This window comes from Hylobates moloch, unplaced genomic scaffold (assembly GCF_009828535.3).
Source record: "Hylobates moloch isolate HMO894 unplaced genomic scaffold, HMol_V3 SCAFFOLD_4, whole genome shotgun sequence".
Classification (NCBI taxonomy): Eukaryota; Metazoa; Chordata; class Mammalia; order Primates; family Hylobatidae; genus Hylobates; species Hylobates moloch.
In genome coordinates this window covers 106,724,169-106,751,835 of record NW_026652279.1, presented here as the reverse complement: position 1 = coordinate 106,751,835, position 27,667 = coordinate 106,724,169, and the positions used below count along the sequence as shown (strand labels likewise).

At 38.5% G+C, this 27,667-nt stretch overlaps 1 protein-coding gene across 3 annotated transcripts in view; it reads right to left on the bottom strand.

Moving 5' to 3' along the window:
• Positions 1 to 2,730: 2,730 nt before the first annotated feature.
• GPALPP1 (GPALPP motifs containing 1) overlaps positions 2,731 to 27,667 on the bottom strand; it is a 45,471-nt gene continuing 20,534 nt past the window's right edge. The window contains exons 5-9 of one of the 3 annotated variants that reach the window (XM_058437854.1): positions 21,585 to 21,716; positions 21,072 to 21,236; positions 16,452 to 16,550; positions 8,953 to 9,171; positions 2,731 to 3,118 (exon numbers count right to left, since the gene is read on the bottom strand). In XM_058437854.1, the coding sequence (XP_058293837.1) occupies positions 8,953 to 9,171; positions 16,452 to 16,550; positions 21,072 to 21,236; positions 21,585 to 21,716 (615 nt within the window). In that variant the 3' untranslated portion in view covers positions 2,731 to 3,118. Of the gene's footprint in view, positions 3,119 to 3,861; positions 7,699 to 8,952; positions 9,172 to 9,396; positions 9,500 to 16,451; positions 16,551 to 21,071; positions 21,237 to 21,584; positions 21,717 to 27,667 lie in introns of those variants that run through there. The other 2 variants (XM_032150811.2, XR_009213248.1) reach the window with 2 other exon arrangements.

The following is a 27,667-nucleotide window of genomic DNA, read 5'->3' as shown; positions in this document are numbered from 1 at the left end:
CAAAGCTCACACTCTAATAGGTATAATTTGTATTATTAAATGCCTAAATTAATGTCATTGTTCATACTGAAGTTCAACTGCTTACTAGGCAGTATAAACAAAGCTCATTTAGGAATATTTACCTATGTAAGAAAAAAAAAACCTTCGCCTTTTTTTTTTTTGAGACAGAGTCTTGCTCTGCCACCCAGGCTGGAGTGCAGTGGCGTGATCTTGGCTCACTGCAACCTCCGCCTCCTGGGTTCAAGTGATCCTCCTACCTCAGCCTCCTGAGTAGCTGGGACTACAGGCACGTGTTACCATGTTTGGCTAATTTTTGTATTTTTGGTAGAGATGGGGTTTTGCCATGTTGGCCAGGCTGGTCTTGGACTCCTGACCTCAAGTGGTCCCCCCGCCTCTGTCTCCCAAAGTGCTGGGATTACAGGTGGGAGCCACCATGCTTGTCCTTCTATTCTCTTTAGAATAATATATTTACAAGTTATCTAATGGCCATGTATGGGAGGCCAGCAGGATTATAGCATCATATCTGATTGCTAATTATAAACAACCATTTATGAAATAGCTACCTCTCTACAATGCTTTAAGAATTCCTTTTCGAACTACTCTATGTCTGGCTTTTTACTGATTGTAGTTTCTTTCTTCCTCTTTATGTTTTTGCCTACCCAGAATACATTATCTTCTTTTGGTAACAGTACCTCCAGTTTCCTTTAGGGAACCATTACGGTGCACAGAGGCTAGAGAACTGCAGAGCAAGCTGAGGAATGCAGTGGCCTAGCAGTGCCCTCAACCAATGATAATGGTTAGCTGGGAGCTGCTAACTCTAGGCCCCTCGGGGGTGAATCTGGTTTCAACTATGGCTAACCTCTCTCCAAGCCTCCTGTCATTGGACATCTCATATCCAAGAGACACGATTAATTGGCAGAGTCGGGCAGGCTTCCTTGCTATTGATTGGGTTGGAGCTGGTAATCCTTCATATTTTTTTTCATTTCCCTTTCTTCTTCTTTTTTAGATGGAAAGGCTAAATAAATCATTTTGAATTGTACTGTGATTTATAAATTGCAGCAGAATGTGGTGAATAAACTGTGACAGCTCATTTCTCATCTACCTTGTTTGTGCTAAATGTACTTCTTGATGTCAGAGGATGTGATGGAAGCAAATCAGGAGGGAGGAGCAGGCATTTTAGAAACAATGCCATCTTACTGGCTAACCCACCCTGGCTGAGTCATCTCTGAAGCATGTTGATGTATGCATGTGCCCCATCCCCTCTGCACATGAAAATTCATAACCATGAGACAGGACTAGCAGATATCTAATGAAAAGGGGGTTCACAATGGCCAGGTGCTAACATTGGTAGACCTGAGATGAATGGACAGGTTAGGTGGGTGAGACCTCAATTTGATAAACACGATGTCGGTATTCTCATTAGAAAACTAATGGGAATCAAAGGTGAGACGGAGCCATAGCATCAGATGTTTTTGCCTTTATAGTATGTGTAATCTTTGTTTCCAATGATAACATTTCCACTTTCTTTTAGGGAACTACCCTGCCAAGTCTTTGTTCTAGGTTGTTTAGACAGAGTTTAACCCACCCTTTGGCTCCATGGGTGGAGACAGGAACTAGCCTGGGCTATTGGGTGTTTTATCTCCTGTCCATGTGATTGATTTAGGGTGAACAAGTGACCAAAGGTAGGCCAATCAGCATCAGTTCTTGGACTTTGGCAGGAACTACTGGGAAAGAGCAGCTTTCTTTTCACTGGTTGGTTAAACTGGCAGAACGTCACTTTAGACATACTGCTATCCAGCTTGTCACCAAAGAACTAAAGCTTCAGGGCATTTGCATATGTGATCAGTCAATTTTCACACTGCTAGCTTTTCATTTTTTTAGGTTTCAGCTTAAATGACACATCTTCAGAGACTTCTTATCACCCTAACTAGATAGAATTCCCATCCTCAACTACTTGTTCTAGTCTCTCACTACCCTGTTTTCTAACACCTATCAACAATGTGCAATTACTTGATCTTTTTTACTCAGATCTTTTTCTGCTCTCCCACTAGAATATAAAATCACAAATCAAGGAATCTGCTTTATTTATCTGTGAATACCCTATAAGGGACCAGCACAGAATCTTCTCCCAGGGAGGAAGACTATGCCTGTCTGGTTCACCATTGTGTTCTTAGCACCTAGCATACACTGAGGCATTTAATAAATGTTTATTGAATAAATGAACAAACATATAAGTTCCTCAAGAAATACTTATTATAGGGAAATGATCTGAGAAAGCAAAGGCTCTCTTTTTGACCCTACATGTTCAGATTCCTATCATTCAATGCTTAGCTTTGATGTTGCAAAGCATCTCTTTTGGTCACTTTCAATTTGGGAGGTAGAGAGACCAAACCAAACCAAAGAAACTCATACTCAAACAATCCAGATAAAACTTACCCACTGTTACAGGTCCTGTGATATGAAGAATAACAGAATCGTGGTTATAACCCAGTGTCACAGTGCTCTCAAGAGCATTTCCAGTTTGTCTGTGTTTCTAAATAAACAGATAATATCTGTATAGTGATATTAGGATAATGAAAACCTGGCAAGCGAGTTGGAGTTAAAGTTGTTGTTGTTTTTTACAATAGCCTATAATGATCTGGTTGGCTGGAATAAACCTTTACAGAATATTCTCCTTACCAATACTGCCTGCTTCAGAAAAGCTAATAATGTTAAAACAAAAATAAATACTACAACTTCTCAGATATAGATAAAACTTTATTTATACATAAAAAAATTACACTTTAGGAATTCTGTTCCTAAAAACATTCTCTTAGTAAAGCTCAAAATGAAAAGGTTGAAAGGGGCAGTGAACAGCTTTTTAACTGTGTACATACTGCAGTCACGAGCAATTTTTTAAGCTGCAAAAATCACCTCTTCTAAGTAGCATGAGCTTTTGAAACTGCAGACTTAAATCTCACGATGGCATCAAAAGCCAAAGCAAAATAAATCAATATTCTGAAATAGAAGACTTGGCTGTCGATGTTAATTGGGTGCTATCTCCAACCACTTTCCATCATGTTACTTCTTCCTCTTAGGTGTAACTCAACAAATAACTTTTTTCTAATAATACCTATTACTGCATGGAAAAAATGAAAAGAGAAGTGATAAGGGCCTCCTATTAGTAGTTTAATATTAACATTATCTACCCTCAATAAGAAACAAAAAATGTCATAATGTTTTAGGATAAAATTATTTATACAATAACCACTGATCTATTCTAAAGCATGTAAGCCTTGGTACCATGCAAATCTCAACCTCACTTTTTTTTTTTTTTGGCGATGGAGTCTCGCTCTGTCGCCCAGGCTGGAGTGCAGTGGCGCGATCTCGGCTCACTGCAACCTCTGCCTCCTGGGTTCAAGCAATTCTTCTGCCTCAGCCTCCCGAGTAGCTGGGACTACATGCGCACGCCGCCATGCCCAGCCAATTTTTTGTATTTTAGTAGAGACAGGGTTTCACTGTGTTGCCCAGGCTGGTCTCGAACTCCTGAGCTCAGGCAATCCACCTGCCTCAGCCTCCCAAAGTGCTAGAATTACAGGTGTGAGCCACCGCACCTGGCCAATCTCAACTTCACTTCTAAATAAATCGTTAATTCAAAGAATCATTCAGGCCAGGCGCGGTGGCTCATGCCTGTAATCCCAGCACTTTGGGAGGCCGAGGTGGGTGGATCACCTGAGGTCAGGGGTTCGAGACCAGCCTGACTAACATGGTGAAACCCCGTCTCTACTAAAAATACAAAAATTAGCTGGGCACGGTGGCAGGCACCTGTAGTCCCAGCTACTCGGGAGGCTGAGGCAGAAGAATCGCTTGAACCCGGGAGGTGGAGGTTGCAGCGAGCCGAGATCATACCACTGCACTCCAGCCTGGGCAGCAAGAGTGAGACTCCATCTCAAAAACAAAAAACAAAACAAAGAATCATTCAATGTTAAGATGATAAATTAAATGTCAAGTGGTTGCTATATCTAAACAAGATTAAAAACTCTTAGATCAGGGCTTTTCTTTTTTCTTTTTTTTGAGCAAGACTTAATTTACTATGTTGTGCCTAATACAAAAAGGATTTTTTTTTTTAGACGGAGTCTCGCTCTGTTGCCCAGGCTGGAGTGCAATGGCACCATCTCGGCTCACTGCAAGCTCCGCCTCCCAGGTTCACGCCATTCTCCTGCCTCAGCCTCCCGAGTAGCTGGGACTACAGGCGCCCGCCACCACGCCCGGCTAATTTTGTGTATTTTTTTAGTAGAGATAGGGTTTCACCGTGTTAGCCAGGATGGTCTCGGTCTAGATCTCCTGACCTCACGATCTGCCTGCCTCAGCCTCCCAAAGTGCTGGGATTACAGGGGTGAGCCATTGAGCCTGGCCAAGGATTTCATTTATCTGGTAAGGCAGTCTTACTAGGGGTGTAGCCACCATCTCTCGTGTTTTGTTCACCTCTCCTTACTTCCCCACTTGCTAAACCCAATAACCCCACCATTTACTTACCAGTAATGTGGTTACTATTTGAAGCACCTAAATCTATTGGAGATGACAATTTAGAGAGCTGGACAAAAATCATATAATTTCGAGTATAACAAACTTAAATGGCGCATTCAATGGTTAGAACATTAAAAGTATCTGCTCCATTATATGAACTTAGTGTTGCTCTTTTTTTCTTCTTCATTTTTAAATTTCAAAAGAGGCCACATTCCTATGACACTTGGCCAAGAAATGTAGGAAATTAAAAAGTCCTTATTAAAATGTCTCCTGCCAGATGGAAAGGAGACTTGATTCAGTTAGGCCTTTTGCATCTTTGGAAGTGGGGAGGGGATGAAATAAAGACACCTTTCCATCCTGTGCAATAACTACTTTGTCCTTTTGTTGTCAATATTCTTGTATTGGGATTAGTCTCTCTGTGGGGCAAAACAACCTCTGAAACTGGCCTTACATTTTGTTAAAATTATCCTCAGGTTGGCATAAAAGAGCATTAGCTCCAAGGCCAGTAAGGTAGTAGCTCCTGGAAGCATTAGGCGGAAAGCAGAGGTTTCTCTCCTTCATGCCAAGGTCATGGTCACCCCAAAGGTGAGGGATGAAACAGTAAATATATAATACAGAAATATCCCTATTCTCTTTAAATGAGGAAAACAAAGTAAAGTAAGTATCCAAAGATAACAATGTTACTTTAAAAAATACAAATTTCTCAAAAATATATGTTAAGAATTTACATAAGGAAGAGGAGCTAGAAAATACTTTTTCCTTTCATTGGGAAAAAATTATAACAAAATTAAATTAATGCAATGGAGACACTCTTGTACAAAATTTTGTGTTCAGAAAATACTGCTCATTAAAAATGACATTTTTAGTCAAAAGGTAGCTCTGTTCAATTTTGAGTACACAAGAAGCTTTTTCAATTTGCTTAGAAGAATAATTCATCTATTTATTTATTTATTTATTTCTTTAGAGATGGAGTTTCACTCTTGTTGCCCAGGCTGGAGTGCAATGGTGTGATCTTGGCTCACTGCAACCTCCGCCTCCCAGGTTCAAGCGATTCTCCTGCTTCAGCCTCCTGAGTAGCTGGGATTACAGGCACCCGCCACCAGGCCCGACTAATTTTTATATTTTTAATAGAGACAGGATTTCACCATGTTGGTCAGGCTGGTCTTGAACTCCTGACCTCAGGTGATCCACCCACCTCGGCCTCCCAAAGCACTGGGATTATAGGTGTGAGCCACTGCGCCCAACTAATTCATCTTTTTAATAGCAATGCTCCTTTAGTTTGCTATGGTTTACACTGACGCTATGGAAAAAATATATTGTACTGCTATTATTAGACGAAGAATAATTTATACTATCATATAAACAGTATACTCAGTTTTCATAAAGCTTACATGAACTGGGAATCAGAATCTTTTTCCATTAAAAATTTGTGTCTTGGCCAGGCGTGGTGGCTCATGCCTGTAATCCCAGCACTTTGGGAGGCCGAGGCAGGTAGATTACCTGAGGTCTGGAGTTCAAAACCAGCCTGGAACAATATATAGTGAAACCCTATCTCTACTAAAAAATACAAAAATTAGCTGAGCGTGGTGGTGCATGCCTGTAGTCCCAGCTACTTGGGACACTGAAGCAGGAGAATCGCTTGAACCCAGGAGGTGGAGGTTGCAGTAAGCCGAGATCACGCCACTCTACTCCAGCCTGGGTGACAAAGCAAGATTCCATCTCTCAAAAAAACAAAAATAAACAACAACAAAAATTTGTGTCTCATCAAAACTAGAATACTAGTGGAACAATTGGGATTAATCTGCAAGAAAATACAACTTATAGAATTGGCATTTATTTAACAATAGTTTAACAGTTTAAATAGAATTTCTCATCTTATAAATTTATCATCTTAAGAGGCAGTGCTTAAAGCATTACAAACTTATTTATTTATTTATTTATTTTGAGACAGAGTCTCGCTGTCGCCCAGGCTGGAGTGCAGTGGCGCAATCTCGGCTCACTGCAGGCTCCGCCCCCCGGGGGTTCATGCCATTCTCCTGCCTCAGCCTCCCGAGTAGCTGGGACTACAGGCGCCCACCACCTCACCCGGCTAATTTTTTGTATTTTTAGTAGAGACGGGGTTTCACTGTGTTAGCCAGGATGGTCTCGATCTCCTGACCTCGTGATCCACCCGCCTCGGCCTCCCAAAGTGCTGAGATTACAGGCGTGAGCCACCGCGCCCGGCCTACAAACTTATAATACTCCCAGTTGGAGGGGTTATGACTATAAATTTTCCATTTCCATTTTTGTCTTCAGGGATTATTAAAGTTTTTAAAAAGGCTATTCATGATTGATATGACTCCCGTAAATTAGCTAAAAAAAAGACATGACCCCGTAAATTAGCTACAAACTGTTAAGTACAGTATTTAAATGAGTAAAGTAAAGTTGTCCCAAAGCAAAGTTCCAGGACTCAGAAAGCTTTGGTTGAGATCATAGAGATTGAGTCTTACAGACTTAACTGCTAATAGTTAATGGCATATCTTATCCTGATTGCCTCCCCTAGAAATACTAACTATTGAAGTTGGAAAAACCAAAATAGTTTTTCCTTAGCACATGAGATAACCCAGAGATCTTTCTGACTTACAACAATTAAAAAAATTAAATAACAAATAAAAAGCCCTGAGTGCTAAAACAAGCAAACCGATTACAAAACAGGCAAAACCCCATACCCTCTATTTTCAAGTAAATTTGTATTCACTGGCTGCAGTTTAAAGGGAAAAAACAACAAATTTCAAAGTCATGGATTTACAGGAAGGACTTGACACACTGACTCTAGGGCAGGTTAGGTATATTTCACGAGGAGGTCCAGGCTGTGGTAGAGATTTGGTGGTCAGTCCTGACCAGACCTTAGAGGGTACTTGTGAGACACCACAAAAATCAGGGGGAATGGAAGCCTCTTAAAATAATTATTTGAAGAAAAGCCCATAATTCCCCATACTTCCACAGAAGCTAAAGGCACATAGAATATTCTGTTCTACATAAAAAACATTCGTTTTATGTTTCCACATGACCTTAAAAGGACACACAGAACAAGGTAAATTTGTATGTTTGTTAAGATTAAAGTAATCTCTAATCTTAAGAAGCCAAAAACAAAGAAATAAAGATGGACAAAGAGTATTCTTCAACTTTTCTTCATTTCACAGGGAAATCCCCCTGAGGTAAGAATAAGAAAACTCAGTAAGTTGGAAAAATTTCTAAATTTAACTATATTTTCCTCAAAAATCACATTTGAATATTGATATAGGTTTCATACAATTAAAAATCATAAAGATTTTAAGAAGCAACCTCGGCTTTTATGTAATTTCTTTTCTTCTCTTTTTCTTTCTTTTTTGAGACAGAGTCTCTCAATCTTGTCACCTAGGCTACAGTGCAGTAGCAGGATCTCGGCTCACTGTAACCTCCGCCTCCCGGGCTCAAGCAATTCTCCTGCCTCAGACTCCCAAGTAGCCGGGATTACAGGCGCGTGCCACCACACCTGGCTAATTTTTTATATATATATATATTTAGTAGAGATGGGGTTTCACCATGTTGTTCAGGCTGGTCTCGAACTCCCAACCTCAGGTGATCCACCCGCCTCAGCCTCCCAAAGTGCTAGGATTACAGGTGTGAGCCACTGGCCTCTTTTTTTTTTTTTTTTTTTTTTTTTTTTTTAAAGAGACGAGGTCTCACTTTGTTGTCCAGGCTGGAGTGCAATGGCACAATCACAGCTCACTGCTGCCTCGAATTCCTGGGCTCAAGGGATCCTCCCACCTCAGCCTGCTGAGTAGCTGGGACTATAGGTGTGCTCCACTGCACCTGGCTAGTTTTTTGTAGATATGGGGTCTCACCATCTTAAGCAGGCTGGTTGCAAACTATTGGGCTCAAGTGATCCTCTCACATTGGCTTCCCAAAGTGTTGGGATCACAGGCGTGAGCCACTGCACCCAGCTTTATGTAATTTCTTAATCACCATTCTGAACCCTTGTCAGATTGGGCTATGGGTGAATATTGGAATAGTTTTGAACCTTAACTTATAGGGGACCTTTCTAAGCAACAAACATTTCCTAGTTGGGATTTTGTTTAACATACAAACTACCAGCAAGCCTTTCTTCATCTTTAATAAAGCATGCATATTTACTCAAGTATCAAACCACACCCTCCTTTGCCATTTCTCATAAGCTGAATTTTTATTTTAGCATTTTTAATAGCAATGCCCTATTAGGTTATTATGAGGGATTTTTCCAGTAAGCCATATTTTTCATCCCACAAGGCTGACTTTTCAAAAATCACTGTTTACTTATAAAAAATATATAATTTTTAATCTATTATAAAAGGAAATAGATTTCAGCACAATTATTAAAGACAACAGAGTATTTAGAAAAGTTCACATTGATCAGTATTAAAATATACCTCACTGAAATATACTTACTTATAAAAACATATTGCCTTTGCCATGTGAAAATCTCGTGTTTAGTTCTCTAGATTTTTTTATTAGGGCTTTTTTCTGAGCTTCATCAAACCGATTAACCTTGAGATCTTTATCACGGTCAAATGGTATTCTCTCTTGAGGCTTATTTTTGTCTTCAGCAGCCTTACTCTTTAACTTTTTATGATGTATGTCCATAAGAGATTCTGATCTTTTTGATTCCTAGAGAGAGCAGGAGAGCAGAAATAAAAACTATAGTTTGTATAGATTATTGACAGAATATGACCATGAAACGGAATAATTAGATAGTAATGGTGCACATTAAGGAGGGCTATTTAGAAACCCCAATAGTTTTTTTTTTTTTCCAAATCCAAGACAGCATTTATAAAGAAAATATGTAATGAAAATCATTATGGTTATTTAAATACTAAACATCAGAGTACAAACCAAGAACAGGGGTGTGAAAGAAAGAGCAATCATATTGTCACTTCATAGATGTGCTGGTCTTTGAAGGCTAAATGGATGGATAGGAAGGCAAGGCACTGTCAGGCTGAAGCAAAAACAAAGGTAAAAGAAAAGTAGTAAGAACACGGATGTGGCAAAATTCAAGGCCTGTGCAGCGTATTTTGGCATGTTCCATAAGCTCGGATAATTTTTGTTCCTTTCAGTTTTCTGTCTTTCTCTTTTTCCCTTAATTCTCTCATTTTTTTTTCTTCTTAGCTAGGGTAGGTGTTCACATTTTCAGATGTATCTAGCAAGACAAGGTCTGAGCAAAAACAATTGATTTAATGAACTAGGGATTGATTACTGACCACTGAGTATTGACTAAGGTAAAGGATAGAACAGTCCTGGATGGAAGGAGCAGGGAAGGAGATGGAAAAGGAGATGCAGGTAGTACAGACCAGCAGCCTTCAATCTGGGGTATACATATCCCTGGGGGCTACATAGAGTCGAGTCTATGGAGTATGAAGGCATGGGTAATTTTAAGGTTATTTTTCCATGATTCTCCACTTCTTCATGTAGTCTTTCTTACAATTGATTTGGCCTAGACTACGTCTTGTGAAGATGCCATCCCTTTCATTATAGCCCTTTCTCACTTAACAAAGGAGACTATAGAATATTGTTTAGGAAAGCAAAAGTCTTCAGGGTATGAGACAAAAAATCTAAAATACCGGTATGATTGAAACTTTCTTTAATCAAGAAACTGTAAACACAGGAGGGTTCTGTGTCCTTCTGGGTCTGAAACACATTTCTCCTAAGAGTGTAGTGTCCTTTAGAAACGGGTATTTTACCTTTTATTGAAATGTTCTGAATTCAGATATATTGAAGAGTGGGTAATGGAAGAAAAGACAATTTTTGCTTAACAACCATATCTCTTCCAGGCCCCTCCTACTGCCAAAGAATGTACTTGAGGGGGAAGGACTGAAGAAAGCTCAGTAAAAGCAAAATAACAAGGCACTAGTAAAAAATGCTGAAAGTGACAGTATCTTATTTTATCCAGAAGGTAAAATGGCACCTAGATCAGAATTCAAAGTGTCATATGAATGGTCATTAACACATTTATTTGAATGGAAAAAGTGAATCAGAAAGTAAGTCTGGTCTGGCTGATCTGACAACCAGAAATGACTGTCAATTAGATTATGTGACAGACATGTCTCATAAATTAACTGAACTCAGTCTGGAGCCATAAGGTTTTAGCAGAATGTCCAAAAGATACATTAGTAAATATGTATTTAAGTTGACACTATTCACATTTTCCTATTTCTGCTCAATATACTGGGTTAAGCAAAGTACTTCTTAAGTATTTTATAAATATTGATAAAGTCTTTAGAAACAAACTGATTAGCAAATCAAGTGCTTTCCAATTCTTTATGTTCAACAAAATTGAAGGAGGTAAAAAAAAAAAAATTCTCAAATATTGCTAAGAAAAAATAGGTAATCAAGGCTGGGCGCTGTGGCTCACGCCTGTAATCCCAGCACTTTGGGAGGCCGAGGTGGGTGGATCACCTGAGGTCGGGAGTTCGAGATCAGCCTGACCAACACGGAGAAACCCCGTCTCTACTAAAAATACAAAATTAGCCAGGCATGGTGGCGAATGCCTGTAAACCCAGATACTTGGAGGCTGAGGCAGGAGAATCGCCTGAACCAGGGAGGTGGAGGTTGTGGTAAGCCGAGATCGTGCCATTGCACTCTAGCCTGGGCAACAAGAGCAAAACTCAAAAAAAAAAAAAAAAAAAAAAAAAGATAATACATGGAGCATGGAGAAATAAAACCTAAATTCCAAATTCAGAAAAATCTGCATTGCAATGATGGTCCTGCTGCTTTCAACACTGGTAACAATGGGCAAGTAATTTAAGTCTCATTTCCCCAGCTGTAAAATGGTAGTAGTCATAATAATAATTTCTAAATATTTGAGGGAGGGAGGGAGGAGTTAAATGATCTAATGAATACAAAGGATTTAGTACAGTGTTGGCTATATAAGAAACAATGAATAAATGCTAAATGTTAGATATATTGAGCATTTACTATATCCTCACAACATCTCTGTAAATTAAATGTTGTTATTCTCATTATACAGACTTGGAAAGAATGAGAAAACTTATTAACAGGATCAATGTGGAAAAAAAATCAAAGGAGATCCTAATGACTTGACAGTTAAGAGGCTATTAATAATAGTTTTTGTAAATAGATCAATATGAGGTTTAAGAGAATAACTCAAATTGTTCAAAGAACCGAATGACATCGCTATAACAAAATGGGTTCATTCTCATTTACTTCTTTATAAAAAACTGGTTTCTTAACTCTTAGAAGTATAAAAAAACACAATTGATGGTAAAATCTGTCTTAATTTTTTTTTCTTTCTATTTTTATTTCAATAGCTTTAGGGGTACAAGTGGTTTCTGGTTACATGGATGAATTGTACAGTGGTGAAGTCTGAAGTTTCAGTGTACCAGTCAACCAAGTAGTATACATTGTATGAAACCTGTCTTATTCTTGCAATAAGTAACATTCATCCAAAGACCAGGAACTAACTAGAAAAAAAGCCTTTCACTAAAAGAGTAAATTAAATTTACATTTTACTTTTTACAGAGTCTTGCTCTGTCACCAGGCTGGAGGGCAATGGCGGGATCTCGGTTCACTGCAAGCCTCCTGAGTTCAAGTGATTGTCTTGCCTCAGCCTCCTGAGTAGCTGGGATGACAGGTGCCCGCCACCACGCCCAGCTAATTTTTGTATTTTTAGTAGAGAGGGGGTTTCACCATGTTGGCCAGGCTGGTCTTGAACTCCTGACCTCATGATCTGCCCGCCTCGGCCTCCCAAAATACTGGGATTACAGGCATAAGCCACCATGCCCAGCCCTTATGATGAAAAATTTTTGATGTCAAATTTAAAAATACACAGTTTTAGGGCCAGGTGCCGTGGCTCACACCTGTAATCCCAGCACTTTGGAAGGCCAAGGCGGGCAGATGACCTGAGGTCAGGAGTTCAAGACCAGCCTGACTAACATAGTGAAACCCCATCTCTACTAAAAATACAAAAATTAGCTAGTATGGTGGCATGTGCCTGTAGTCCCAGCTATTCGGGAGTCTGAGGTGGAGAATCACTTAAACCCAGGAGGTGGTGACTGCAGTAAGCCGAGATCGCGCCACTGCACTCCAGCCTGGGCAATGGAGCAGAGCAAGACTCAGTCTCAAAATACACACACACACACACACACACAATGGAGCAGAGCAAGACTCAGTCTCAAAACACACACAGACACACACACACACAGACACACACACACACACACACACACACAGAGTTTTAGGGGATACCAAGCAAAAACACTTGAAGACTGCTGGTCTCCGGCACTGATGGGTTGAAAAGAAATATAGATTGCCTGTCCTATCATAAATTTAGTTAATCAAAACTGCCAACTGTGGGTCTCAGAAACCTTGCTTTTATCACCCAAGTTCTGATAGAGGTGATCCACAGGATGTGGAACCTACTTGTGGATCATTCTTTCTAGTAGTTTGGTATTAATAGGAGATAGGATGCCAATACAAAGGAGTGTAGTAAGGTGAATTTTAGGATGGAAAACCATATATGTAGCATTATATGTATGTATAAATGTAAAAAAGCTACACTATCAAAACTTGATCTTTTAGCTCCATTTCTCCACATTTCTCCTCCCTTCCCTTGCTTTCACATCTTTCCTTGCTAGCGAGATAATAACTCCTTAGTGAGGTAGTAATGATGAAGGTTGACAGGCTAACAAGAGTTGGAAGGGGAAGGCCTAAATATATAACAAAGACCTGGAGAAAACAGAGAACAAAGTTTGAGCAGATGTGTGGAGATGTGAGAAAGAATGGAGTTGTAGGGATCTTACTACTTTACCTAAAGCCACTACTGAGGAAAATGATTTATAATGATGAGCAAAATTGTATGTAAGGTAACAAAAAGCAAACAAAAATGGAGAAATAAAGATGTCAGGTTTCAATGTACTGATTCCTTATATTAGTAAATTAAACATCAATAGAGACAGAGGAATACATTAAATCACTGGACTATTATTATACAATCAATCCAAACAATTCAAGTGCTCAAATTCATGATGATAAAAGAAATAAACTTTTATATCAGTTGTTTCAGGTGTACTACTGTTGGTCTGATTTAGGATAATTTGCACATTGTGACACACAGGACCAGACTAGTGATAAAATATAATAAAATAATAAATAACACCTAGAAGCAGTTAATTCACTGAAAATGAAAAGCTGAAAGCCAGCTGATGTAAGAGATTAATCTGCTAAATGACTAATTTGCTGACTTCCACATTTAATCATTTAACACAAATGTTTGCATTTGCTAACAATATACAATATTTAGAGCATTTTTTATTTATTAAAAAAAAGTTTTTTAGAGACAGGTCTTGCTCTGTGTAGACCCTGCAGTGGAGTGCAGTGGTGTGGTCATAGCTCACTGTAACCTCAAACTCCTAGGCTCAAGTGATCTTCCAACCTCAGCCTCCCAAGTAGCTGGGACTTTGAGTGTGTGCCACCACACCTGGCTAATTTTTCACCTTTTTATTTTGGTAGAGATGGGGTCTTGCTATACTACCCAGGCTGGTCTCTATCTCTTGGCCTCAGAAGATCCTCCCGTCTCAGTTTCCCCCAAAGTGCTAGGATTACATGTGTGAGCCACCATGGTTGGCCAAGAGCAATTCATTTTTGAATAAGATGGGTTTGTAACAGCTTTTGAAAACTGTCAAACTTCTACTTGATTGGTTTTTGTCTTCATTAAAGTATTTTAAAGACTGCTCAATTTATCAAATGCTAAGGTTTCTAGAATGGCTTAGTTTTAAGACTATATTAATATTTTGAATAGAAAGTATCTGGAATTTCAGCTTTCAGGGTTCAGATTAGAACCCTAATTTTTTGGATGCATTTTAAAGTAAACTGTAAACATCACTACATGTCCCCCTAAATACCTAAGCATGCAATTGAGTTCAATATTTTATATAATTGAGTTCAATATTTTATATATATATATATATATTTAAGATAAATATACATATGATAAAAACTCCAATCAAGATCTGGAACCTTTCTGCCACTTCAGGCATATGCTGTTTCCTAGTTAAATTCCATACCCCTATTCCGACTATTAGCATTCTGATTTTTTTCCCACCATAGATGCATTTTGCTTACTGTACAGCTCCATATAAACATAATAAGAAGTATGTACTTGCTTGTGTTAAGATTTCTTTCACTCAGTATGACTATGAGATTCATCTATGTTGTATTTATTTGTAATGTGTTCCTTTTTATTGGTGAGTAGTTTCATTTATACCACAGTTTGGTTTTCTTTCTCTTACTGATCAACATTTGAGCTGCTTACAATATTTAACTATTATGAATAAAGCATCTATGAACATTCTTGGATAAGTTCTTTTGAGGCTATTAAGAATAACATGTTCAACTCTTCGTGTGCATATGTTTTCATTTGTCTTAGTTAAATACCCAGGAGGAAAATAGCAGGGTACGTGTCTGTTTAGTTTGATAAGAAATGCCAGTTTGGAAAAAGGCTTAGCTTATTTATCTTCAGCCATTGGTCTTTTCTTACATAACTCATTATAGCTCTAAATTTTCCCTCTAAATACCGCTTCATATGGCATCCCACACATTGTGATATGTTGTATTTTTGTCATTCAGGTCTACATTTTTCTAACTTCCATTATCATTTTTTCTTTGATGCAAAGTTTAAATTTTGAGTTTTTCTGATTTCCAGTTTTTTTTTTTTTTTTGTCTTTTTTTTGAGACAAGGTTTCGCTCTGCCATCCAGATTGGAGTGTGGTGGCACAGCCATGGCTTGACTCAACCTATCTGTCTGCCTCAGCATCCCAAAGTGCTGGGATTATAGACATGGGCCACTACAACTGGCCATAGTGAGTTTTTAAGTTATTCTGAATCCAAACTTCAATTCTTTGTGGTCAGATAATTTGGGTTGAATGATAGTAATTCCTTCGATTTTGTTGATATTTGACTTCTGAGCTGGTCAGTTTTCATAAATACTTCAAGTGGCTAAGTTTTTGGTCAATTTCCCAAAATGTTTTAAGCATGCTTCACTGTGGTACTGGTCAACATATATAAAATAAATCAAGCTAACTATATTTTAGAGCTTATGGAATTTTCTTTAATACACTGGGAACAGAAAATAATTTTCCTAAACACCTTTCAGGGACCAATGGGTTCAATAATTTACATTTATTCTTTGAGCAGGGACATTTATCATTTTTTCTTTTTGGGCAGGCACCATCCAACATTTACCATTTTTTTTTTAAGACAGAAGATAACTAAATAATATGCCAAATGAATACTGACTGTTTAGTTTATAAATTTAGGTTGAACTACATTCAAAAAACATTTTTTCTCCCATATTTAAATATTTACATCCAACATTCCAATCTGTTTATAATTTAAACATTTATAAATGGAAGATCTCCATGAGTGTGTAGGGGTCTTGCTTTCTCTCATCAAGTGTTACCTATCTCTAATAATTAGATTTCTGCTAATTTAATACATAAAATGTGAATTAGAAATATTCATGAAAAACAAGAATTTTATAAAAAAATATATACATATGCAACATAGTTTATCTCAGGATAGATGTATAAAAAGTGCATGGTAAAGAGGTAGGCATATAAAAGAAAGAGAAATAAGTAAAAGAGAAAAAAATAAACAGAGAACTAAAAGATAGGGGAAAAAAGGCTATATATTTTGTTTCTGGCTTCTTTTTTTTTTTTTTTTGAGACATTAGGCAGGGAGGCCTTCAAGTGATCCTCCCAACTCAGTTGGCTAATTAAAAAAAATTGTTTTTAGAAACAAGGTCTTGCTACGTTGCCCAAGCTGGCCTTGAACTCTTAGCCTCAAGTGATCCTCCTGCCTCAGCCTCCCAAGTAGCTGGGATTACAGGCAAGAGCCATCACACCTGGCTCTATATATCTTATTTTCTTACTTACATTGTATGAAGATACCTGCTCAGCCAGTCTCTTATCTCTTCCTGATAATATATGTTCTTCATCTTTCTTACTGGATGACTTCCTTGCTTCTTGTGTTTCCTAAGGAATGAACACAGATAACACATTACTGAATCATAAAATTAAGATAAAACAAAAAATAAATATTATTTTTACTTAGATTAAGTAACAAGAGACACAACTAAGCCAGGTTTGTGAAATCCCTTCTGATTAGAAATATTAACATACTTGGCCGGGTATAGTGACTCACGCCTGTAATCCTAGCACTTTGGGAGGCCAAAGTGGGTGAATCACCTGAGGTGAGGAGTTTGAGACCAGCCTGGACAACATGGTGAAACCTCATTGCTACTAAAAATATAAAAGTTAGCCAGGCATGGTGGCGGGCGCCTGTAATCCCAGCTACTGGGGAGGCTAAGGCAGGAGAATCGCTTGAATCTGGTAGGCAGAGGTTGCAGTGAGCTGAAATTGTTCCACTGCACCCCAGCCTGGGAGACAGACTGAGACTTGGTCAAAAAAAAAAAAAAAAAAAAAAAATCAAAATATTAACATACTTGATAAGGGATCAGTTACTGCTCTAGTCTATGATTTTCTTGAAAACAAGGAAAAAAAAAACCCCACCCCACTCAATCAACCTATTTATTGAACTCAGTATGTTTGACTAACGGTGGTGAGATGTAGAAGTGAAAATAAGGCTTAAAAAGATATCCTACATTACTGTTTTCAAGAATAATAAAATCACCCTGGAGGGGGAAAAAAAAACAAAGAAAAGGAAATAAAAGGTGTACATTTTGAAAAAAAAAAGAAAAATTGTGTTTATTCACAGATCCTAGCACTGTGTAGCAAACTGTGGACTGCATAGCAAACTCCAGAGAATTTACCAAAAAAACTCCTGGAACTACTAAGCAAGTATAGCAAAGTTGCAGGATACAAGATCAATATACAAAATATAGCAGCAAGAGGCCGGGCGTGGTAGCTCACGCCTGCAATCCTAGCACTTTGGGAGACAGAGGCAGGCAGATTGCCTGAGTTCAGGAGTTCGAGACCACCCTGGGCAACATGGCGAAACCCTGTCTCTACTAAAATACAAAAAATTAGCTGGGCGTGGTGGTGAGTGTCTGTGGTCCCAGCTATTCAGGAGGCTGAGGCACAAGAATTGCTTGAACCTGGAAGGCAAAGGTTGCACTGAGCTGAGATGGTGCCACTGCACTCCAGCCTGGGCAACAGAGCAAGATTCTGTCTCAAAAAAAAAAAAAAAAATATATATATATATATATATCCAGCAAGAAACAACTGGAATTTGAAACAAAACTATCATTTATATTAGCACACACACACACACACACACACACACACACACACACACACACACACGAAGTGCCTAGTCTAACACATTTTAATTTGAAAAAATATTACAGTAATACTCTAGAGCATATGCTCCCAAACAGGAAAGGGGAAGGCCCATATAAAAACTACTGAAAACCACTGGTCTCTAAGCATATTCTTATATTGTTTTTATTTGCTTAGGAGGCCTCATGGACTAAAACAACACTGTATTTAATAAAGTAAGTTAAAAACATAGAAATAGCTCATTTCTACATTTTCCCAGAAAATAGATGTTTTACTTATGAAAAAAGAAAAGTGATGTTATGGTACAATGGAGATAAAAACCTAACCATTTAATATTAAGAGGTAGTAGATATCGTCAAGACTGGAAAGTGAGGACGTAACTGATCTCATTCAATTAATGTATGTAAAACGTTTTCATTACTTTCTAAAGAGCAATCTTCTTCTTTTTTTTTTTTTTAGACAGAGTCTTGCTCTGTCACCTAGGCTGGAGTGCAGTGGCACAATCTCGGCTCACTGCAAGCTCTGCCTCCTGGGTTCACGCCATTCTCCTGTCTCAGCCTCCCGAGTAGCTGCGACTACCAGCACCCGCCACCATGCCTGGCTCATTTTTTGTATTTTTAGTAGAGACAGGGTTTCACCATGTTAGCCAGGATGGTCTTGATCTCCTGACGTTGTGATCTGCCCACCTCAGCCTCCCAAAGTGTTAGGATTACAGGCGTGAGCCACCGCTCCCAGACAAGAGCAATCTTCTTTTAGGCCATATTGGCTAAATTAATGTGAGAACAGTAGAGGTATGAGAGGTATGCTGGAAAATCAAATATAAGAAGTAGGATGGAGTGGAGGGAACCTATCAAGAAGGAAATATGGCTAAGATCTGTTATAAAAATTAGTCATGAACTTTACACAGGATCAAAGACAACAGAAAATGAATAGCTCTGTGACACTATATAGTTTGTGACATAAATATATGTCTGTGGTACTATATTCTGTAATGTAGTATTATATAAAATTTAAGACTTATTAATCCCTTTATGAGTCCACTGTAAATACTAAACAAAACATTTCAGCACAGCAAAGAATGACCAAGTCTAAAGAACTCAGTCATAGGGATTAAAATCTCTTAAGTTCAAACAATATAGCCTGCTTTCCATGTGTTCCATTATTCCATGATATTTTCCTCCAAGGAAGACTCCTTACATATCTGGCTGTAAGCTAGACATCTATTCATCTACAATGAGAAACAGGATATAAAAAAGAACAAATAAATATGGACACAAATAAAAAGGCATGTAAGCAAGGGAATTAATTGAATTTTTGGAGATAATCTTAAAGGCTAAATTATAAAAACTCCAATAAATAATTATTATTTCAAAACCAGCTAAGAAACAATAGGCATTCCAACATCACCCTTTCAAGGTTTTTGTGGCTCTCTTGGATCCACATCCTTTGCGGCCTCTCCTGCCCCTATGTGTGTTGGTTCACCTCACCTTCCTATTATAACTCTCAGATTCTCTTTAATCTTAGGACAAAAAAGAAATTATGTATAATGTTGCCCAATATGCAGGCAGGGTGCTCAAGTGTGGAGACTGAAACATGCCCTCCACACTTTAAGGGTACCACTGTTTATTTCACAGGCAATTCTCCACTAAAATGGAAAGTCCTTAAGGAGCTCTTGACTCTTTCTATCACCTGCAACCAAATACAATTCCTAACAAAACAGGAAAATTGATCATTACAGATTGAAAACAGAAATCCTGACAATTCTAGGTACTTATGAGTAATAGAAGCAGAGCTAGTGGAATGAACTAAGTGTGGAACTGCTTTAGTCAGAACGGATGAATTTATAATCATAAGGTGACAATTAGTCAAGCATTTGAGAATTGAATGGGATGTCTTACAGAAATTAAAACCTTTAGAGAGAGGCTGCGCACAGCGGCTCATGCCTGTAATCCCAGCACTTTGGGAGGATTGCTTGAGCCCAGGAGTTTGAGACTAGCCTGGACAACATAGCAAGGCCTTGTCTCTACAAAAATAAAAGATAAAAAAAATTAGTTGTGTGCCTGTAGTCTCACCTCCTCAGGAGGCTAAGGCAGGAGGATCACCTGAGCCCAGGAGGGTTGATCCTTTGAGGCTGCAGTGAGCTATGATTGTGCCACTGCAGTCCAACCTGGGTGACAGAGAGACCTTGTCTCTTAAAAAACAAACAACCAAACAAACACAAAAAAAAACAAAAAGAAAAAACCAAAAACCCACAGGTGGATTAAATTGAAGGAGTAGTACTGGGGATACTGGTTTAATTCCTAATATACAATGAAATATTTTGTAATAAACAGAAAAAGATTCAAGAAGAGAAAATTAAAAATAATGTATTTTATGCATACAGATTTTTGTTTTTTTTGTTTTTTTTTGAGATGGGGTCTCGCTCTGTTGCCCAGGCTGGAGTGCAGCGGCGCAATCTTGGCTCACTGCAACCTCCGCCTCCTGGGTTCGAGCGATTCTCCTGCCTCAGCTTCCCAAGTAGCTGGGATTATAGGCTCATGCCACCGTGCCCGGCTAATTTTTTTATTTTTAGTAGAGACAGGGTTTCACCATGTTGGCCAGGCTGGTCTCGAACTCCTGACTTCAGGTGATCCGCCCTGCCTTGGCCTCGGAAAGTGCTGGGATTACAGGCGTGAGCCACTGCGGCTGGCTGGATAACTTAATGTATTAATGACAGTGGTTCTTGTCTATCTTGACAGTAACATGAAGCTTTGTGCACCTGAGATATGGTCATTTTGAGAGAGATTCTCTAGGCACCATTTAATTTGCTAGGTTAATCTGCAGCTTTGTTTTTTTTTTCTAAAATATTTTAAAAGATACATGTTCATAAAGATAGTATGGTATAAAAAGACCAGGGAATCTGGAGCTAGAAAGGTCTAAAAGGAAATTGTTTTTCATCACTTACTAGCTTTGTGACCCTAGAAACATTGACCTCATAGAGGATAGTTTCTCCATCTATAAAATAAGGTCATCATACCTATGTCTCAGAGTTTTCTTGAGGTTTAAATGAGACCGTTTATTGGGAAATAGTACGTAAACAGCAAGCAACTGGTGTCACTTTCCTTCCTCATACTCTTCCTCCAGAGGAAAATCTGCATTATCCTTTTGGAATCATAATTTAAAAAAATAGTACCCTTAAATAATTTTGCATTATATCTTTTCAAAATCCAGCCAACATGAACAGAAATACATGAACAAACAAATAAAACCTCTCACCTTAGCTTTCCTTTCCCTATCAGCTGGAGTATCTGTCCAGATTGATCGATCTCCAGATGTGTCATCAGCTCTTCTCTTAAAAGTCCTTGGCCCAAGACCAAAGTCTTTCATTTCTGGAGGAAGTTCAGTCATCCATGACTCTCTTACAATGGGTTTAGATGAATCCTTTAAGAGAAAAAAAATAACGCAGCATGGAAAGTATATATCGTGTATAAGATGAGTACATATATATGTATAAGCAACTGTGTCATGCAATTGAAGTTTTAAAGTTACTCAACAAACTCTAATATAAAGGATTGATGTTTTTGTCACATATATTTGTCATATACGTTACAAAGACTTTCATCCAATTTGTTATTTTTCGTTTAGAGTTTCTGGGTTCTAACTCCTAAATTAAGAAAAATGTTATACATAAAAACAAAACATATTAAAAGTTATATAGTTTAGCATTTATTTCTAAAATTTAGATTTTTAATCTATTTAGTGTATTTCTTAAAGTGTTTTTAAACTTACATCATCTCCTTTGGTCAGTTTTTCTTTCATTCTCTGGGCCCTTTTTTCAAACTCTGTCGTTACATTATAGTTAACTGATCCTTTTGCAGGCATTGGTCCAATAATATCCTCATCTTCACTGCTGTCCGTTTCCTTTTAAAACAAGACATTACTTTTAAACCAAGAGCAGAGCTACAGGTTATAAAAATAATTCTAAATTACCTGCATTTAACTGAAACTTATTATCCTTAAAAACTAAAAAAGTAAACAATGCATTGCTGGCTCATCACTGAACCACGAGGACTTTTTCCTCACCTTCCTCAAGTGCCTAGCACAGATGACAAATCCATGGTATGCAGACTCTCTCCCACCTCCTACCTCTCTTCCTGTGTCCATGACAGACCTCACTCTCTTCCTGAAGGACGTGGACTTAGAGCTCTTCTCAACATAGTACAATAATTAGACAATTATATACTATCCTGTGGCTTACTCTGATATACACACACACACACACACACACACACACACACACAAACACACTCTTAATAACTACGGATTTTGTCATACACCTCATTTGATCCTTGTAACAAAACTGTAAAATGGCACTATTTCTGATTTCTTTTTTTTTGGAGGAAACTTAGGCTTAGAGTGTAATAAAACTATTATCTAAGAATCAAATATTCCAAGATCAAGGCCAGTATATTTTTTCTATGTATACAACAGCGGCCTCTCTATTATTTTATCTCAACTGTTAGTGATTTAGCTTTAAGTGTTTCTAGCTTATATCTACAATAGTAAGCTTTCTGATGTTACAGACATTACGTTAAATGTATTTATAACCCCCTACAGATATAAATATTTGGTGATGCAAAATGTTCAGATGTAAAAGCTATAATGAAATTTTAAAACTATGAGACATGAAAACAAAATAAAACACAAACTCTAAGAGTCATGGTACCAATACAGTATTAGTGGAATATGCTAATGATAGTCTCACTTCCATCTTAATAAGAGATGGTTTAATAAAGGTAGAATTTCAGCATGTCCTGGTAGGATGATGCCTGCAATTTTTTAGAAATAAGTATCACTTATGTTCAGGGGCAAATGAAAGCGGGGATGGAGAAGCAAACAGAAAATTAGGCCAAACACACTAAACTGAAAATCAGAAACAGAATAATATGCCCAATTCCTATCTATGGGTATTAAATTATTTTGGTGTCCTGGATGAGTTATTTCTTTTAATAAAAAAAATGGTGCACATTTTATCCAGAATTACAACAGAAACTAGGTACCCTACTGGTTTATACTTTGGGCTGACTTTGTTGAAGGCCTCATTTGCCATTGTACTAGCCCTGTGACTTCAGGCATGTTATTTAACCTTTCTAAGCCCTGGTTTTCCTGTCTTTGACATGGGAATTATAACAGCTTCTACCAATAACTACTCTATTGCCAAGAGAAGCCTGCATTTTCTTTATCCTCTTTAAAGCCACACCCTTCTTAGGGAACTGGGGCCTTCTTTAACACCTGGGGAAAAATATTGGTCATTCTAGGCCAGTCACTAAAAAAAAGTAGTAACTATTGTATGGACATGTTTACAAAATATTACAAAGTAGTCACTTCGGTCTTATTCTTCTTGCTCAGCTGACTGGTTTAGGCATGGACACATGACACAATTCTTGTGAAATATAAACACAAAAGGTCTGTAGGAAACCGGTAGAGGTTTTCCTTTCTCTACAAAAGAGGCACAGGGAAAGGACCATTCATTCCTCTTCTGTGTCTGGACACTGCCAACTGCTTGCAAGTCTGAGAACTTTGGCAGGCTTCTTGAATGATGAAGGCAGTCAGCCTAAGTCTTAGAACTTTGGCAGGCTGCTTGGTACGATGAAGCCAGGATTAACATACTGTTAATTCTCTTATAGAGCAGGAAGGTAGAAAAACTGAAGCCTTTGATGGTATCATGAGGCGAATGAATTAATCAAGCCTGGGATGATCTTACCTCTTGACCTCTTATTATGTATGAAACATATTTTCCTTATTTTGAGAATACAGAACATACATCACCAAGCAAATTAATCCATTTGCTAACTAAGTAGGTTAAGATAAAGTTCCATTTTGAGTTGGATTTTCTGTTATTTGTAGCTGAAGGCATTCAGCTGATACACTACCTCCCTGGATTGTTGTTTGGATTAAGTTAAGTTTATGCTGCTGTTGCAGTGTCTGGCTTGTGGTAAGTGCTCAAGAAAGGTCAACCATCAGTATTATTGTGTATGTCTTAATTTGGGGGTATATGCCGGGAATGAGGCTAAGAAAAGCCCATCTTTGAGAAACGAAAATCTCAAAACTGAAAAAGAAAGGTCTTTTGAAAAAGGTTCAATTAAAGGGAAATTATAAGGCAAACAATCAGAGCAAGAATACCTCACATATGGACCTACAGTGTAATCTCTGTCCCAGCCTGACCCTCGCCTTCTACCAAAAGAAGCTAGGGAATGTAGAATGTGTACCACCTAGGAAATGATGTAAGCTACTCATTTGCTAACTAGGTAGGTTAGGACAAAATTCCAAGTGTGAATTATGCTACTCCTTTGAAAATTTTTTTCCCCAATTTTTTATTTTGAAAAATTTTGAACCTATATAAAAGTGCTAAGATGAGTGCAATAAACACCAGTTATGTCCTCACTCAGATTGACCAACTGAGTGGCACATTACATTTTAACACATTCATTTTTTTTGGTTTGTTTTCTGTCCCTCTCCCCATGAGATAGACACAAACACACTTTTTTTCAGAACCATTTGAAATTAGGTTACAGATAGAATGACAAGGCTCTAGGCAGAAGCAAATTTCCTTGCCACCTTCCTAGGGACAGTGGGTTACATTTCTCTAGTCCTCTAGTCCCCTTGTCCTCCTTTTACAGACAGAGCAGAACTTTGAGGCTGCAGGTTTTATGCACGGTGCTCAATTCAATTTCCTCTGGCTGAGTGAGCCAGAAGCCAAGGCTCCTGTTCCCAGATTCTCTAGGGTTTATGACTGGGTTCTCTCAAACGACTGTGGTCCCCTGCTACGTAAACCTGTGTCTGGCTTTGAATTCCCTCAATGTTGTTAGTATGTGTGGACTTTCCTTTCTTCCTTTTGAGCTTTGCTGTGTTTTAAACTGGTTGTTATTTTATTTCTTCCCCTAGCACTCCTTTGTGTTCACGGCAGGGAAAGCCTAGCCTGACGATGTCATCTCAGTCTTCCATATGGCTGGAAGTCCTTCCTCTGGTAATTTTTTCTTCAATGCCCTTGTTAGAAAGGAGTCCTCATACTTAGCCTAAATTCTTCAGTTATGCTCATGGCATCCATAGTGGAGGCAATAAGAACAATGGTAATAATGAGAACTATTTTAAGTTGAATACTTGCTGATATGGTTTGGCTGTGTCCCCACCCAAATCTCATCTTGAATTGCAGTTCTCATAATCCCCACGTGTCGTGGGAGGGACCAGGTGAAGATAATTCAATCACGGGGTGGATTCCTCCATCCTGTTCTTGTGATAGTGAGTTTGTTCTCACAAGATCTGATGGTTTCATCAGGGGCTTCCCCCTTCGCTGGGCACTCATTCTTCTCCTTGGTGCTGCCATGTGAAGACGGACGTGTTTGCTTCCCTTTCCACTGTGATTGTAGGTTTCCTGAGGCCCCCCAAGCCATGCTAAACTGTGAGTCAATTAAACCTCTTTCCTTATAAATTACTCAGTCTTGGGTATGTCTTTATTAGCAGTGTGAAAACGGACTAATACAACTACTATTCTGATTTAATCCTTACAACAACCCTATGAGGTAAGTGTAATGACCTGCATGTTACTGATCATGAAGCTAAGCTTACCCAAGCTAGGCTCAATGCAAAGCTTTGAACAGCTCTTACCTACTTTCCTCACCTTCTCTCTCACCATCCTCCCTGCATTCTCCATTCTAACCATATTGAACTTCTTTAACCCTAACTTTCATCCTCTCCACACCCTCTTTTGCCTTCAAATAAACCATCTGCTCTTTCTGGAACAATGTTCCTTGCCTTCTTTGCTGAGCTAGCTCCAGTTCATCAAACTTCAGGTTAGTAGACATTCACTCAGGTAAAAAGACCTTTTCTTTTTTTTTTTTTTCTTTTTGAGACAGGGTCTTGCTCTGTCACCCAGGCTGGAGTGCAGTGGCATGATCTCAGCTCACTGCAACCTCCACCTCCTGGGCTCAAGCCATCCTCCACCTCAGCTCCCAGGTAGCTGGCACCACAGGCATGTGCCACCATGCCTAGCTAATTTTTTTGTATTTTTGGTAGAGATGCGGTTTTGCTATGTTGCTCCGGGTGGTCTTGAACTCCTGAGCTCAAGCAATCCACCCGCCTTGGCCTCCCAAATTGTGGGATTACAGGCATGAACCACTGCGCCTGGCCGAAAAAGACTTTTTCTCATTATCAGATTAGATTCCCCCATCATGGTTCCATTTATATTTTGTCTCATCTTTTGAATAATTGACAATGTTAGAAACTGATGTATGTATTCCCCACTACCTTGTAAGTGTGATGAGGGCAGGCACTGTGTTTGATTCATTCATTCATTCAACAAATACTTCTGAATATCTACTATGTATAAGGCACTGGTGATAAGATAAAAAATATCTCTGTTCTTATGGAGCCACATTCTAGTGGAAAAAGGCCAACAATAAACAAAAAGAAGCAGTAAAATTAATGGTATCTTAGGTGGTAATAAATACTATGGCGAAAATTAAAGAAGGGAAGAGGAGGTTAGCATATTTTAATTTGGAGGCCAGAGATGACTGTATTGGAAAGATAATATTCCAACAAAAAACTGAAGGTCTAGGAGGCCAGCCACTTAGATATGCAGGAGAAGACCATTTTGCATAAGCTTGGACAGCAGGCCTGAAGGCTCAGGAGTAGGAACTGGCCTGCTGTACTTGAGGAGGAACAGCAAGGAGCCCAGTGTGGTCACATCAAAGCAAAAGATAAAATCAGAGTGCTAATGGAGGCCAGACTGTATAGGGCCCTAAAAGGACTTTGGTTTTGACTTAGGGAGAGGAGGAGTAATTTGGTGGTTTTGAGTGTTAGTGACATGATCTGACTTTGATCTGCCTTTGTTTCATTTGGACCCCTTCAGTTGTTGTGTTGAAAAGGGGTAGTAGAGGAGAAAGGGCTACATAAAGCATGAAGACCAATAAAAGGGGTGAAATTTGATGGTTACTTGGACCAGGGTGGGAGCAGAAGTGGCTGAGTCCTGGATGTCTTATGAAGATAGGAACGAAATAATTTGTTGACAGATTCATTTCTGTGACTATGTGCCTGCCACACTGCGGGTATTCTATGAGCATTTGTTGAAAGAATAAGTAAATGACTCTGAAATTCATAATTTTAACCACTGCATTATACATCCTTTGAGTAACAACCTCAGTGTAACTGTTGAATTCTTAGTGGAGATAAACAGGATTCTCTGGAATATATGAATTCATATATAGGAAGGCACTGCAGTATAACAGGTTGAACAGTGATTTAAAGTCATAAGAACTGGGTTTGTGCCATGGCTTTGATCAGTAAACATTGTGTAATCTTGGATAAGGTACCCAATTTTTTTGGTCTTTAGCATTTGTAAGGTGTAGATAATATCTATTTCATGAAACTGTGGAGAAGATAAAATAAGGTCCACATACAGGGAAAATGCATTACAAATTATAAAGTACTCCACAAATCTCAACTCTTGTTAAGGAGAAAAACAGCCTTTATACTTTACTCCAAAGTCATTTGGTCTATCTTTTCCTAAAATCACTTACCCACCAGTGCATTTTTTTATACACAGGTACTAGCGCTCGGTTAGGAGAAAGTAAATTTCAAGGTAAAGACCATTGTTAAAAAGCTCTTCAACCTTCTCTCCTAAAGGCCAAATCACAATCATTCCTTAAACTTTTCTTCATGTTCCATCCTTCTAACACCTTAAAGTCCCCCTTTCTAACACCTGAAAGATAAGAAGTATGAATAGGTAACACCCCGTCAACCCTGTTATTTTCCTAACAGAATCTCAGGTTTGTGAACAGCTTTTTATTTCATCTACTTATGTTACAATCTTAAAT